Raw genomic sequence first — 17,010 nt, 5'->3', positions numbered from 1 at the left:
GACTTGCTACAGGTCTTTCTCCCTCAGCAATGGGCATTCTAGCTACCTCAGACAATCTCATGTCCCATCAAAGTGCAAGGTATGCTCCGGGTTTAAGAGAAGATCTAGGAAGCTGAGGGAAGATAGGCTGAAGCTCCTCCTGATTCAGCGTTCTGTGAGACCTGTGTGGTCCAGTACCCCTCCACTGCCGTACATTGGCCTCCGCCATTCAGACCGCTTCATTAACTTCAGCCTTCAGTAAGCAGAGACTATGGGGCGGCTTTGGGAGTGAAGAAAACCCATTCCCTGGAGAGAGTTTCCAGAAGAATGGGAAAGTCACCTGTGAGGCTAGGGAACAAGGAAACCTTGTATCGTCGTATGGGTACTGCTGAAGCCTCCATAAGGTACCCAAAAACCAGACTTCTAGTACACCCTGCACCAAGAAGTCTTCTAGTTAACTGCACTGAACAGCACCATCATTGGTACCAGAGGAGGATAACATCAGACGTAAGGACTCCTCTAGGAGCAGGGACTCTTCTAAGAAGCCTTCAATGCATGCTCTGGTATTGTCTTTCTTGGGCCACTGCCACAACAAAAGCAAGGACTATGCTTTCATATAATCTCTGGTACCATTTGAGATTCCTGTGGAGCACTTCCCAGGCTCTCCAGTACTGATCAGTTTCCTTTCCCAGGAGGATTTAGTTGCTGTTGACACTGGAATATCTCTCTTTAACAGGTACTGAGAGGGATCTTTTGCCGGCACCATTACAACCTTTGGAGCCACAGCTCCCATTCTTGCTTCTGTATCCCACTCCTTTCCCTTATAAACCACCACAGTGGACTTTCTAGAACCCATGGGATAATTATACTGACCAGTGTTACATAGTGTCCTCCTGCAAAAGGCCTCATCCAGACCAACAGCAACTGGTCCCGCAGTACCCTCCCCACCAGGAGGACCACTTGGAGGAGCAAGAGCTAGTGGTTGGGGAGAAGACACCACCATCTGACAAGTCCTCCTCCTCCCCCAATGAGGCAGTTATCCCAACCCCCACCATCTTATGCAGATGATTGGAAGGCCTTTCAAGACCTGTTAAAAAGGGAGAGGAGTCACTCCAGATTCCCTGGGAGGAGATCCAGAAAGTACAACACTCTCTTTTGAACATTCTGTCTCCCAGGGCAAAGTTGCCTTTCGCATTAATGAGGCATTACTTTCACCATCCTGCACTGAATGGAAGACACCTACAACGATCGCACCCACTTGCAAGGGGGCTGACGGAAATATTATGTACTGTCCAAGGATTTGTAATAATTTTTTCTCACAACTCCCTTCCTCCTGCCAACTTCTTGGCAGTGGATGCTGTCAATGAAAGGAATCGAGAAGCTTGCTCCAAATCTCTGCAAGCCTCTGTCTTCCCAAGGAAGTGCAGAATATGATGGAGGATCTTCCCTTTGAGAGGCCTAAGATCTTCAGTAATAACACTGATGGTTACCTCCATTCTCTTAAAGATTCCAGGGCTACTCTGTGACCTCTTGAAATTTATACCTGCCCCATGCAAGACTACACCTTCAGTGCCTCCAGGCCTGGCTCAAGACTGTTTACACTCAAAGCTAGTACAATCTTTCCAAATGGCTGACCTTAATACCTCCCACCCCCCAAGAGTTCTCAACTCCCTCAACTGGTGGAAGGATCCTTGCAAGGTTTGTGTGGCAGTCCCCTTTTAATGTCCATCCCCATCAAGGGTCATCACCATGGGTGCCTCCCTGCTGGGTTGGGGTACCCATTTCCAAGACGTTACATCCCAGGACTGGACTCCCCATGAAGGGTGCCTCCAAATCAACATTCTCAGACTCAGAGCAACCACTCTGACAAAGTGATGCTGGACAACAGAGTGGCATTATACTGCATACATTGGCAAGTGGGAGAAAGATCAATCCTTGTGCACAGAGTCAATATAGGTGTAGAACTTGTGTATAGTTCATCACATAGACATGTCAAAGGCCTATGTGCCCGGCCTGCAGAACACCATAGCAGACTCCCTGAGCACTTTCACCAAAATCATGAGAAGAAACTCAGCTTCTCAGTCTTTCAGAGCATTTGTCAGTCCTGGGGCCTTCTGGAGACAGATCTCTTTGCAACACCATCCAATGTGAAGTGCCATTGACTCTGCTCAGGGGGAGGTTATGACCACAACTCAATGGGGGATGCTCTCCTCATCCCTTGGCCTCTTACCCTCTTATACACCTACCCTCCAACGCCCTTGATCCTCAAGGCTCTGAACAAACTAAAGCAAAAGAGAGAACAACAACCATAAGTTTATGGAAGAGATGGTATGATGGGATAACATGGTTTTGGTAATTAAATATTCATGCTAAATAGGCCCAATGGCCTGTGATGGGATATTAGATAGGGTGAGATCTGAGTTACCCAGGAAAGAATTTTCTGTAGTATCTGGCTGGTGAATCTTGCCCATATGCTCAGGGTTTAGCTGATCACCATATTTGGGGTCGGGAAGGAATTTTCCTCCAGGGCAGATTGGAAGAGGCCCTGGAGGTTTTTCGCCTTCCTCTGTAGCATGGGGCATGGGTCACTTGCTGGAGGATTCTCTGCTCCTTGAAGTCTTTAAACCACGATTTGAGGACTTCAATAGCTCAGACATAGGTGAGAGGTTTTTCACAGGAGTGGTGGGTGAAATTCTGTGACCTGAGTTGTGTAGGAGGTCAGACTAGATGATCATAATGTTCCCTTCTGAGCTAAATATCTATGAATCTATTCTGATAGCACCATCATGACTGAAGCAAGTGTGGTTCCCCATTTTACTTCATCTCTGTCTGCAGGCATATTTCACTTTCCACTGATGGTAGGTCCCCTGACACAGGAACCAGGCACCAAGACCCTCCCTGAACATCTCTTCACTGTGCCTCAAGGCTTAATTCCTTGATGGATCTCGGGCATAGAACTGGACTGTTCTCCCAAAGTTAAGACTATACTTCTGAGCATTAGAAAACCCATCAGAAGGAAAATCTACCCATAAAAGTGGGAGTGTTTCCAACCCTGGTGTACTCATCAATCTGTATCCCCCTCCAAGTCACTCCTTACAACCATACTCAATTACCCACTTTAGTTTAATTTTAAAATGCAAGGTTTGACACTCAATTCCATTAGGTCCACCTAACTGCCAATACAGCCTTATACCTACTAGTTGAAGGGTTGTCTGTTTTCAATCACCTAGCACAGTGAGGTTCCTTAAGGGCTTATGTAACCTCTTTCCCTACGACAAGTAGCCCTACTCCTCCTTGGGACCTTAGCCTATTTCTCAGTGTCCTGAGATATCCTCCATTTGAATCCATGGGCAGCTGTTCATTCCTTCATTTGTTTTCTAAGACTACATTCCTCATAGCCATAACCTTGGCCAGAAGGTTAGAAGAGCTAGGGCCACTTGTGGCTGACTGCCTGTACACAATTTTCTACCATGTTAAAGTAGCTTATACTCCCATCCTCACTTCCTGCCTAAAGTCTGATCAGAATTCCATATCAATCAAGTCATTCAACTAGCAGTATTCTACCCTGAACCTTACTCCTCAAGAGAAGTGGCTAGTCTTCATAATCTGGCTGAGAGACGGGCTCTTACCTTCTACCTTAATAGAATGGAACCATTCCAGGCCTTTCAAATACTCTTTACCTCCTTCACAGAAAGGATGAAGGGGCATCCAATTTTTACTCAAAGGCTATCAAAATGGGTTTCATGATGTATCTCAGCTAGTTATGAAGCTTCCAGTGTGCATCCCCAACCTTGAGTGACTGCCCATTCCACAAGAACTCAATCTACCTCTTAAGGACATCACCATCATGGACATTTGCAGGGCCACCACCAGGTCATCCATTCACAGATTCTCCAAGCATTACAGTGTTGTATCTGCTTCCAGGGGAGATATGACTTTCGGTGATGCTATTCTCTGAGCTGTACTGTATCTGTCTCCTTAACACCCACTTCCTCATAGAAATACTGCCTGAGAGTCTTCTAAGGTGGAACTATAACTTAAAAAAGTCTCCTAAGATGGAACTATAACTCAAAAAAAAAAAAAGAAGAAGAAGAAGAAGAAGAGAAAAAGGAGAGGTTACTTATTTGTACAGTAACTGGAGTTCAAGATGTTTTGTTCCTATGGGTGCTCCACCACCCAACCTCATTCCCTTCTGATGTGAAGTCTTACTTCGACTTTATTGTTGGAAAGGAACTGGAATTGTGGCCTGCCTTCCCTCTATACCCTCACACTGGAGCATGAGCCTGTGTTCTGTGCAGGCACAGCTAACTAAAAGCTCTGATCAAGTGTGTAAGGGCATGTGCACATGCTAAGTTGGAGCACCAAAGCATCTCAGAGAACTCCAGTTACTGTACAGGTAAGTAACTTCTCCTTCTCCAGTAGCAACACCCACCTCCCTTTGTTCATTCTTTCTACACCAAAGCTGCATAAATATCGGATATTTCTGATTCTTACATTAACTTCCGGTACAGCTTTTTCACCAACACAGGCCCAGCATGTTTCAGAAAGGATTCATTCAAAAAATATTGAGTACTTATGAACACAATACATTTTCTGTGCAACTAGTTAGTATGTCAAAAGCTTTCTGCTGTAGCTGTTTTATTTAGTTAGTGCCAGATTGTGAATATTTTACTCATCCGATAGTCCCATTGAAATGAATGTGACCGTTTGAGGAGTAAGGTTCTCAACACATGAGTAAGGATATCAGAGTGTTGCCCTTATTTATTTATAAAATTATAATATCATCCACTTTCTCACGATACTGGTTACTGCAATCACAGCCAAAATAGGGTTTTTTTAAACATAACTCCATGTCATAAAAAACAAGATGCTGTTAAATATAGTCGAGGGAGTCAGTTAAAAAGCCTGACTCAATGGTTAAGTCTTTTGCTGCATTATAGAAGTCAGGCTCTGGTGTTCTAGAGGTATGAACCTTCCTCTGAGAATCGCATGCCACAAGTCCTGGAGAGTCAAGTCAAATCAACCCCAGGAATAAACAAAAGTAACTGAGCAGAGTGGAATTAGATATTGCTCAAATAACAGGGAGATTCTGTAGAGGAAATGATATTCAATAATCAGGAGAGCTGTTGTCTTTAATGTGTTATCTTGTTTTTGTGGGGGTGTAGGAACGTGTTCCAGACAGCCCTTCTCCTGCTCCTTCCCTTGAAGAAGGTCGAAGACCTGGCAGCCATCCATCATCTCATCGAAGCAGCAGTGTGTCCAGCTCACCTGCACGGACTGAGAGCTCATCAGACAGAATCCGTAGGTCACATTCTTCTCCTTGTCACCATTTTAAATTTGATTAAGTTAAGCTATTTTTTTCTAACCAAAATACCTTAAGTCTAAGTAGATCTAGATGTACCATGTTCCGAAGTTCAGCTGCAATAGCTATCGCCCAACATTAAATTCCCCAGTTTACAGTATCATAATGTATGATGCTTCATTAATAGGTACTGATGAAAACTGCCATTATGTCATATTAAGCATAAAGATATAAGCTATGAAACAGAATTGCAGCGAGAAAGCAATTTGCTAGACTAATTTCAGAACTGAACATATACAAACTGTGACACATTTATGTATTTTACAGTTTTATTTAATTCTGCTACCCTAGTTGGACTTGTATATTAAAACTGACTTCAGAAGTGACATTTTATGGGATAGTTCAATTTAAAAAAAAATAATTCTAGGTGAAATACTTTTTTTAAAAAAATCTGCACACACATTAGGGTGGGGAATGTGATACAAGTAATATTTTGACTTCAGAACTCACAAGGGATAGAATCAAATTAAACTGTGAAATTTCATGAATTTTTTGTGAAGATTCCATGTCTAAGATTTGTGCATCCCTGGAATCTTAGGTACTCCAATGCAGTAGCCTGGAAATTGAAGGTTTTAGACCATATTATTTTATGCGTATTAAATTCAATTTATTTTACCCTGTCCACACCTTTTCATCTTTTTTTGCTAGGTTGCAGACTTTTGTACTAACAACACAGCACTGCATTTCTGAAGTTGTCAGTTGGTGAAACCAAAGGTTTTGGTCCCTTAATAAGAGGCAGTTGAGACTTTTAGCTCCTGTGTAAACATAGGGAGGCATTTTGGGATTCTAGTTAGATAAACACATTGGATGGATGTTTCAGGCTTTCTGCAGACTCAGGAAGGTAACACTATATTGGTTTAGACTTGAATAATATTGTAAAGATTATTTTCATAACCATGAGTAACAAAAACAGTTTTAAAAAATGAAATCTTAGATTGTAGGGCAACATATTACAACAATGCCTGGATTCTGTAGTAAATTCGGTAATCACAGAATAGCAGCTGAGGTCAGAAGCTCTCCATATTGTCCCTGGATCTGGGTAATAGAGTTCCTCAGCCAATGCAGACATTTTTTTAAAATTTTAAAATAAAACACCTAGGCCTGTTCCACTTGCCATACCACATCCCATTTCTAATAACTGCTTCTCCATGTGTGGTACCTGCAGGGGCAAGATGGCTGCTTGAGAAATAGGGATCAAATCCAAGAAAGGAGTGGAGAGCTAATCTACAGGAGTTCCCTGAACCTCATTCTTAGGTTATTTGTTTTTGCCATTGCTTTGTGGGCTAGTTTTTCTCAGAATGTGTCAGCCTCTTGCCCAACTGGCTTTTATATGGGATTCTGGCTTTTGTGCCTCAGAAGGCTGGGTTTAATGGGCCGGCTGAATGGAGACAATAGAAATTAGATATGGAAAAGACCTACCAGACTAGCTTCCTCTGAGTGGATTTAATATCACTAATTAAATGACATTGAGGTTATTAGTTTTCTTGTACAATTGCAACAGTATCTAAAAAAATAGCAACATGAGTAATATTGTTAACATTATTTTAATTTTGTGTATGTGTGTTAATATTGTTGTTGGTTTTATGTCTATGTGTGTATGACTAGCAGCTGTACATCAGAATGGGCTATCCATGAATCAGATGCTTATGGGTTTATCACCTAATATCCTACCTGGCCCGAAAGAAGGTGATCTGGCTGGTCATGAGGTTGGACATGAGACTAAAAGAATACATATTGAGAAAGGTAACATACATTGTATGCTCTTATGGATTTTATGTCCTTATGATATCATATATATATATATATATATATATGAATGAGACCCTGTTCTCAGTAGCTGCATGATATTTATTATTCATTATTATTATTATTATTAATGTTGTGGCATAAGTGAGACCCTAAATGGCTTTTCTGTCTCTTCTCCTATTTTATAGTCTAGTAAGGAGTATATTGTTGAATAATAGCTATAAAGAGAAAAACTAAATAAATATTACATAGAAGGATAGATATAAAAAGTGTAGGCCTGAACTATTTCCTCATGATCTAGGTAAATGATTGCACTATTATATGCAGTATTGTTGTAGCCATGTTGATGCCAGGCTATTAGAGAGACAAGGTGGGTAAGGTAATATCTTTTATTGGACCAAATTCTGTTGGAGAGACAAGCTTTTGAGCTCACACAGAACTCTTATACTTCTTCTTCTACAGGGTGCTTGTATTTAGCAGTGATACTCTGAGTTAGTTTCCCAGACCTGAAGAAGAGCTCTGCACTTTTCATAATATTTTCATGAGAGATAACAATGATTTTAGATAATTGTTTCATCTGTAATCCTCCAACAAAAAACATCAGTTGCTAAAAATCATTCTCTATGTGATTGACTTTGATGAGCTGATTTTCAGAAGTGCTGAGCACCATGGATATTGGGCCATGCATTGGGAAAAAGGCAAGAGTAATACACAGCTGCAACAATACCCAACAGCATAAAATGAGACTGCTGCATATTAAGTACTTTATTGTCAATTTAATTGACTATCTGACTTCAAATGTATGAGTTAGATTAATGGTCTATTAGTGTTTCGATTAATTGTAGTATCATTTCATCATGTTGTGTGTACAAACGTGTTACATTCCATGTATACTCGAAATATTAACTGAATTCTTCAGTATTTATATTTCATATGGAATTTTTGCTTAAACTACACATAAACATTGAGCAAGCTTTATAGAGCTGGAAAATGGTATCCGTGGAAGAGGAGTTAGAAATAGGAGGTGTTTCCCTTAGTAAAAAAATTCTCTGGGAAAGGTAAGTCAGAAGAAATTAGCTCTTTGGGACAGGTACAAAATGTAAGAGCCAGTCACTTTAATACAGCTGGATAGAATGCCTGGAACAGTAATAGCTGTAAGAGCTTACCTTTTCTGTCCCATGTCTGAACAGTGAGATATGAAAAGAGAATTAAAATCTGGACACTTCTATTCTGGACAGGTGGCATCTTTAATAAAATTACCCTAAAAATAATGGAAACAACATTTCTTTTATATAAACCATTAATTTTGGTTCATTACACTCACAACCTGTATTAGCTTCTTATATGCCCCACTTAGCATCTACAAATGGTATCCCTGTTGAGGAGTATGATGTGATCAAATAGTCTTTTTTAAATTTCAGTAAATGTTTCAATTTTAGCCCACTGACATCGCACATTTTCCCTGTGTAGTCAGCCTGGTAAATCTAGCAAACAGCAGCACATATTGGGAATTGTTACCATTTGTCCTATAAAAAAATTAAAACAACAGGAACATGACTTTTGTTTCTAATGGTTCCCCAAATGTGTTTCCCCATGCGGCCACCAGTTCAGCTTGCCTATAAAATTTGTTCTTATTGAAACTGCTGAAGATTCTCTTTCTTCAACAGTCATTGTTTAGGTCAAAGCTTCTGTTTTTCCTTTTCTTTCTCTCTCTCTCTCTGTTCCAGCCTACTGAATTAATGGTAAATATTCATGGGCTATCTAGATTGATAGGGCATACTAAATTAAAAATTGTTTTCTGTCATGACCACATTTATCATATCTCTCATAGCAGCTCTCTAACTTTTATACTAAACTTATCTGTATTAAAACAAGTGATTCCATTCACAGATATTTGTGGAGATGGTAATTATCGGTTAGTGTCGCTATGGCCCTGACATTCAGATCTGCAGCTTGCTGCTACCACCTCTAATCTGTCAAAAGGCAATTATATATATATATATATATATATATATATATATATATATATATATATATACACACACACACACACACACATAGCATGGAAATACTCAGGCATTGTCTGAATCTGCCTTGTCCTTGTCACCTGACTTTAAAAAAAATCGTGAGTTTTGAATATGAGACATTAAGAATTTATGCATTACTCTGTTTTCTTCTGAGACATATTTATGTCAATCCATCAGTTGGAACTAGAATGACTTTTAATTACAGCTGTGAGAACTTGGGAAATCCCACTTGGTGAAGAAGCCTATGTTTCTTTTCTTCTTCTCCCTCCCCCAATTTTTTTAAACCAAAAAGCTCTCCAAGGTCCTGAGCTTATGGAGAAATTAATTAAAATCAATGGGAAATTTAAACATGAGAAAAAGTTAGGGCAATGAAATCTAATAAAGACACTATTTTAAGAAGGTCCAAGAGAAGCCAGAAGGGGCCAATTATGATTGATTCAAATGATGGGCTTGGTCAAGGAGAGAGAACGTCATGTATCTTGGGCAATATATGGAGCTATTCTAGCCACTCTCTACAGTACAGTATAGCATAATAATTATAGATTTAGTGTATATGTAGCTGCATTTTGCTTGTTGTTAATAGACAGCAGAACAAACAAAGGAAGTATTTCTTCACACAATGCACAATCAACCTGTGGAACTCATTGCCAGGGGATGTTGTAAAAGCAAAAACTATATCTGGATTCAAAAAAGAATAAATTTGTTCATGGAGGATAGGTTCATCAATAGCTATTAGCCACGATAGTCAAGGATGCAACCCCATGCTCTGGGTGTCCCTAAACCTCTCACTACCAGATGCTGGGACTGGATGACAGGAGATGGATAACTTGGTGATTGTCCTGTTCAGTTCATTCCCCTTGAAGTATCTGGCATTGGTCACTGTCAGAAGACAGGATTATGGGCTAGATGGACTGTTGGTCTGGACCTAGTGTGGCCATTCTTGTGCTCTAATTGCCCTTTCAGAATATTGTTATCCATCTGAATTACTTTATATAATTGGCTTAATTGATTCTATTGTTGTCTACTTTTAAAGTCCAGTCTCTCTTAGGGCCTGATTTTGCAAAGGGCTGACTGACCTCAACTCCCATTGAAGTCAATCTACCATTAGAATAATGGGAGTAGGGCTGGACTCCATTGGCTTAATCCATAGCCCATGAATATGAGTGGAAAGATTACCATTGGTTTCAGTGGATCATGGATCAGGCCCTAGATCAATACTTCTTGCAGCAAAAAAGGAGAATAACCTGTTCTCCAAAAAACTATTATGTGCACCTTTAAGAAAATCTGTAAGTCTACATTTTCAGTGTCCATGCTTGCTTATCAGAGGGTAACAAATTTTCCAACTACACTGAAAATGTACTGCAAAATTGCAAATGATCCTGGGAAGGAGGTTAGCTGAAGTGTCTGACAGCAGTTATCATTAAGACAAGTTGTCTTTATTTCAGCAGCCTGTAAATTAGGAATCCTGTCGTGATGCATATTTTTTTTAAAAAAATATTTAAATAGGATTACACAAAAAAATCAGTATTATGAAGTGGTAGAGTTGTGTGTTAGATAATGTTGTCAAGAACAGTTCAGTTCTTTTCAACTCAGTGCTAAAGCTAAGGCTAGGAGCTGCTGCAAGTAATAAAAAAAGTGACCATAGGGGCACAAGAGTTGGTTCTCGATAATCCCACATATTTTACTGAGATACTGTGGTTACTAGGACATCAGATTAGAACCTTCTTCTGTCTGCACATACTTATAATTTTAGATTGAAACCAATCTTAGCTGAAGCTTGAATGTCATTCTTACGTTTTAAATTGAATAAGTTATTTGAGGTGTTATAGAAAGGGCACTCTCCTTTTGAAAACGGTGTATGCTGTTTTCAGTTTCTGTAATGAACTGTTTACTGCCTTTACAACAAAAGCTAAACTAGCCTTTTCTGAAATTTATTTTAACTCTGGTATTAATGGAAATACACCAGAAGTTCTCAAATTTTTGTATTGGCGACCCCTTTCACACAGCAAACCTATGAGTGCGACCCCCCCTTATAATTTAAAAACACCTTTTAAAATATATTTAACACTATTATAAATGATGGAGGCGAAGCAGGGTTTGTGGGTGGAGGCTGATAGCTTGTGACCCCTCATGTAATAACCTTGCGACCCCCTGAGGGGTCACAACCCCAGTTTGAGAACCCCTGATCTACACTAATCTCCTTTAAAATGCCATAGTACCTGCATTTGAGATATAACTCTCTGATAACCCCAATAATTTTCTCTTATTTCATACAAATATATTATATTTTATGCCCCTCGGGACATGACCAGTCCCAGATAGCCAGCCGGTACATGTCCTGGAGTTATGACTACTTAGCCTGGAAAATAAAAAAAATAAATTATTTCAAAAAGTGAACACTGCAGAGTGAACAACAGAACCTAATTTAAATATTCTGATGATTTGACTAGAAATACATCTAGCATATTCACCGTTACCCTCAACCCCCAAAAGAGCAAATAAATGTTTGTTATAAAAGTTAAGGACAAAGAAACAGTTTTGGCATCACTGTGCATTCTCATTTACTGGAACCATCTCCCACCCAAGTCAGAAACCACACGCTCAAGAACATACATTAGCTCTTGGCTTACATAGAACTTTAGTTAGTTATCCAAGAAAACTCTTTTTATGGAAGGAGTCTTGAACACTTGGGATGCATTTGCATTCACAAACCTTTCACTTGTTAAATTATGCTTACACAAAAATGAATCTCTCCATTTTCATCTATGTACAGTAACTCCTTGCTTAACGTTGTACTTATGTTCCTGAAAAATGCGACTTTAAGCAAAATGATGTTAAGTGAATCCAATTTCCCCATAAGAATTAATGTAAATGGGGGAGGTTAGGTTCCAGGGATTTTTTTTTCACCAGACAAAAAACTATATTATATATATACACACACACAGTATAAGTTTTAAACAAACAATTTAATACTGGTACACAGCAATGATGATTGTGAAGCTTGGTTGAGGTGGTGAAATCAGAGGGTGGGATATTTCCCAGGGATGCCCTACTGCTAAATGATGAACTAGCAATTGGCTGAGCCTTCAAGGGTTAACTCATTGTTGTTAATCTAGCCTCAAACTGTACAAGGCAGCCCGAATGGGGAGAGGGGAGACAGCATGGAAGACAGAGACAGAGTCACACACCCTGTGTGTGAGAGAGACACACATTGCTCCTTTAAGTACGCTGACCCCACTCTTAAATACACTGCCTTTTTAGGTTAATCAGCAAGCTGAGATGGCAGCTGCTGCCAGGAAGCTCCCTCTGTCCTGAGCCCTGTTGTGTCCCCCCGGCTCTATGGAAGATGGGGTAAGCAGGGTGCAGGAGCAGTGGGAAGGTGAACAACCTGACATTAGCCCCCTCTTTCCCTCCCTGCACAGCAAGCAGGAGGCTCTGGAGAGCAGCTCCAAGGCAGAGGACAGGAGCAACACATGGCAGTGGGGGGAGGGACAGCTGAGCTGCGGGCAGTTGATAGCCTGCTGGGCAGCTGCAGCACAGGGAATTTAGGGGAACGGGGAGCTGATGGGGGGCTGCTGGTCCATCCTGGTTCCAAGCCCCCACCAGCTAGCTGCAAGAGGCTGCTCTTCCTGCAAGCAGTGGACAAAGCAGGCGGCTGCCAAACAGCATTACAAGGGAGCATTGCACAACTTTAAATGAGCATGTTCCCTAGTTGATTAGCAACGAAACAACTGGGAAGACTTTAAGTGAGGAGTCACTGTATATGCACACATTTTGTATGTGTGTGTATGTCCTATTACATACTCCATATTTACGTGATGTGGAAGCAACCAAGACATGAACATAACTTTAAACACTGTGACAAAGTTCCTCCTCTACGTTGGTGGGTCCTGCAGTTATTCGCAGATTTTGCTTGCCTCAGAGATTCACAGTATCCCTCAGTTTGGCCACTTTCGTGGCTCAAATCTGCCCTTCACTCAGATAACCTCATCACTGGCCAGCATGGGGAAAAAAGAGTAAGAACAATTCCCACAGTTTCTGCTGATCCACCATGTGGTTTGGGGACCAGTTAAGAGACCTTCCCCTCTGGTGAAAGCTCCTGTATTGGGTCAGGAGTTGGGAGGTTTGGGGGGAACCCAGGCCCACCCTCTACCCCGGGTTCCAGCCCAGGGCCTTGTGGACTGCAGCTGTCTAGAGTGCCTTCTGGAACAGCTGCGTGACAGCTACAATTCCCTGGCCTCCTCCCAACACCTTCTTTGTCTTTGCCACAGGACCTTCCTCCTGATGTCTGTTAACGCTTGTACTCCTCAGTCCTCCAGCACCATGTCCTCTTGCTCCCAGCTCCTTACGCGCACCCCTCACTGGAGTGACACTCACTGGAGCGACACTGGAGTGACAGCCTTTTTAAACCAGGTGTCCTGATTAGCCTTAATTAATTCTAGCAGCTTCCCAACTGGCTACAGGTGTCCTAATTAGCCTGCCTGCCTTAATTAGTTCTAGAAAGTTCCTGAGTGTTCTGGAATACTCCCTGTTATTGCAGCCCCTTTTCCGGCTCCTCACAAATATTTTATTACGCTTCTGGCTTCATTTTCCCCCCCACCTTTTTATCTATACACTTCCCATTCGTGGCCCCACACAGTCGCGGGATCTTCTGGTCAACCTCCTCCTAGCTTTGGCTAAAACAGCCATTTATAAAACCAGAGAGAGGAGGTTGGCCCATGAAGCGTCCTGCGATTGTGGGGCCGTTTTTCGATCCTCAGTACACTCACGTATCCGGGCGGAGTTCCTCTGGGCGGCGTCCACCGACTCCCTTGAAGCCTTCGAGGAGCGGTGGGCGCTGTCTGGGATTCTCTGCTCGGTGACCCCGTCCGGTTCCCTCCGCCTGACCCTTTGACTGAGGGGCAGAGCGAGAGACGCCAGCCCCAGCCGTTGCCGCTGTGGATACCATCATTCCTGTCATCTAGGAGGGGTCTTATAATACATGGGTGTCTACCCCCCCCCCTCCCTAACCTGCCCACCCCGCAGCCGTGCCCATCTTACCGGGCACTCTCAGGAGGGGGAGGATCGGTGACACTGGGCGCGGCACTGGGTAACTCGAGGGGGTGGAAGACCACGAGTGTCGAGGAAGCCCCCCCGCTCTAGGCCACCAGGTAACTCAGGAGGGTGGAAGACCACGAGTGTCGAGGAAGCCCCCCCGCTCTGGGCCCAGGCTAGCCTGAACACTTCTCCCTCCTGAAAGCTGCTGTGTTATACCTTCTGATTGCGTTGTTTTGTTGCATAGTTGTTTTGTTTCCTTTGGTAATTCTGTAAGCGTTACCAATAAATTTTCTTTCTGTTTCAAATAAAAAAAAAAAAAATAGTCCCTGTTATCTTACCAGGGAAAAGGGACCTGCTTAACCTGGAACTAATGTATCTACCTTCGACCACTCTCTTGTAGCCATCTGACCTGACCCTGTCACAATACCTAGATATTGTATTTGTAACTTTGTTCTTTCCTCCCTTATTCTCATTCTATTTTCTCTTGCTACTACCAATTTCCACGGGTCCCTTGGCTGGGAATGGCAAACTGTGGCCACTGGGAGCTGCAAGCAGCCATACCTGCGGATGCTCAGGTAAACAAAGCATCTTGCGGCCTGCCAGGGGCTTACCCTGAACAAGCTGTGAACCAAGTTTGGGAATCCCTCTTCTTTAGCTTAAATAACTCTTCACCCTCCCTCATGTTTACCCCCTCATGGATTTATAGAGAGTAATCATATCCTCTCTCAATCTTCAATTTACTAAACAAGCCTAGGTCTTCCATTCTCCATCATAAGATAGGCCCGTCTTTCTCCTGATCATCTTAGTAGCTCTTCTCTGCACCTGTTCCAGTTGGAATCAATATGGGCAACTGGAATTGTGCACAATATTCCAAATGAGGTCTTACCAGTGCCTTATACAGTGGCATTTATACTTCTATAACTCTCCTGGAAATGTGTCACCTGATACAATTTAGGATCACATTTGCCTTTTTCACAGCTGCACCACATTGGTGGCTTACAGTCATCCTGTGATCAACCCGCTCACCCAGGTCTCTCTCTTTTTCTGTCGCTTCTAACTAATGAGTCCCCAGATTTTCCCAGAAATTCTTATTATTAGACTTTCAGTGCATGACCTTGCATTTGTCCTATTTAATTTCATCCATTTCTGTCACTCCGGTCTTCAAGACCATCCATATTTTCCTGTATAATATGCTGGTCCTTCTCTGTATTGACAATGCCTCCCAACTTTGCATCATCAGCAAATTTCATTACCAAACTGCTAATTTTTCTGCTAAGGTAATTAATAAAAATACTGGATAAGATTGGTCCCAAGATCAAACTTGAGGAATTCCCCTAGTAACCTCCCTCCAGTCTGATAATTCACTTTTCAGCACAACCTGTTGCCTTCTCCCCTTTAGCCAATTCCTTATCCACCTTACAATTCTTATACCAATCTCCAGTTTCTCTAATCTACAAAAGTCTTTTCTGAAAAAAATAATTTGAAGTTTGCTTTACTTTGGAATCAAATGAGGGGTTTTTTTAATGGGGATTTACTTGAATGGATTGCTATACAGATGCAGAAAGGGGAACTGCAGAATTTATTCTAGATGATATTTTATATCATGGCACCATCTTGCTACTTATTGGCCATTTGAACCGTCTGTGTTCCAAGAGCATGGTAGGAAGGAACATTGTAAGGGATCAAAATCAGTGAAACAATGACAGTTCACATTAGCTGAGGATCTGTCCCATAATCTTGCATATTAGCAGGGAGAAAAGATCTGATATTTACGGCGCTCTAGCAGTGAGGACCTTAACTCTAGCTTTAAATAAAATAAGAAAATAATAAATTTATAAATGTGCATCTACATTTTTTGGTGAGCTAAAATGGAGTGAATCAGACATATTCTGCCTTATGCTGCAACAAAACTGAAATGGCACATCAGTTTACTGTAGGAAATCTTTAATTTCCTGAGTCTCCTTTGCCTTGTGTCTCCATTTACAGTAGCCATATTTGCTTCTAAAGTGGCTAGAACTTACAGACAAGATTTTTAGAATTCACTGGTAATTTTGGAAGTCTCTGTTTCTTGGTGCCCAACTTTAAACAACTTACAGGAGCTTGATTTTTAAAAAGTGCTGAGCACCCACAAAAATCAAGTTCCTTTAAGGTTTCTCAATTTGGGAACTCAAAAACAGAGGCACCCCAAATCACTAGTCGCTTTTGAAAATCTTGGCCTTAGTATTGCAAGCTTTCCACAGCTCAGTCCATTCTTGCAGATAGAGTAGATAGTTTGAATGCTACTTTATTTACTTTGTATTTTTTCTTTCTCCTCTTCTGAGTCCTACAAGTAGAATACCCTACTTCTTCCTCCCGTTCCAACATCTCTACATGTTCTTCATTCTCAGAAAAATAGTGTGACTCTTCACGTTCAGGGTCACTACTACTATCACAATATGTTGTTTTCTAGCAGTATGTCATATCACTATCTCACAATGTGTTTCCATAGGTATGTGGGTTTTTTTCCCCCTTATTTGGAGTTTCCCTTATTTCCCTTATTTGGAGTTTCTAGAGTGAACCACCAATGTCATGCCTAGCAGAGGCAATTATGACTTGTCCCTCAGCTACTTCCTCTTACTTGTTACTTTTGTTGAAATGGCTTTTGTACTTTGCAGGTGCATCTAGTACTGTTGCTAATCTCACAGCTTTCTTCCTTCTGATATGTATAGAATTTGGATTAATATTAGTCAATATTAGTTTGACTAAAATAAGGATTGCCCTGAACATTTGCCCATCCTTCTAACCAAACCAAACCAGACCAAACCAAACCTTTCTTCAGGTTTGAAAAGTTTGGTTAAAGATCCAAAGGAAGGAGACAGG

At 41.4% G+C, this 17,010-nt stretch overlaps 1 protein-coding gene across 13 annotated transcripts in view; it reads left to right on the top strand.

Annotated features, from left to right (window-relative positions):
• DACH1 (dachshund family transcription factor 1) overlaps positions 1–17,010 on the top strand; it is a 462,168-nt gene that overhangs the window by 333,513 nt on the left and 111,645 nt on the right. For 9 of the 13 annotated variants that reach the window (XM_073346406.1, XM_073346421.1, XM_073346448.1 and 6 more), the window contains 2 exons: positions 5,145–5,280; positions 6,947–7,084. In XM_073346406.1, the coding sequence (XP_073202507.1) occupies positions 5,145–5,280; positions 6,947–7,084 (274 nt within the window). The remainder of the gene's footprint in view (positions 1–5,144; positions 5,281–6,946; positions 7,085–17,010) is intronic. The other 4 variants (XM_073346413.1, XM_073346484.1, XM_073346495.1 and 1 more) reach the window with 1 other exon arrangement.

This window comes from Lepidochelys kempii, chromosome 1 (assembly GCF_965140265.1).
Source record: "Lepidochelys kempii isolate rLepKem1 chromosome 1, rLepKem1.hap2, whole genome shotgun sequence".
Lineage (NCBI taxonomy): Eukaryota > Metazoa > Chordata > Testudines > Cheloniidae > Lepidochelys > Lepidochelys kempii.
Note: the sequence above shows the minus strand (reverse complement) of the source record. Positions and strands in the feature narration are given on the sequence as shown.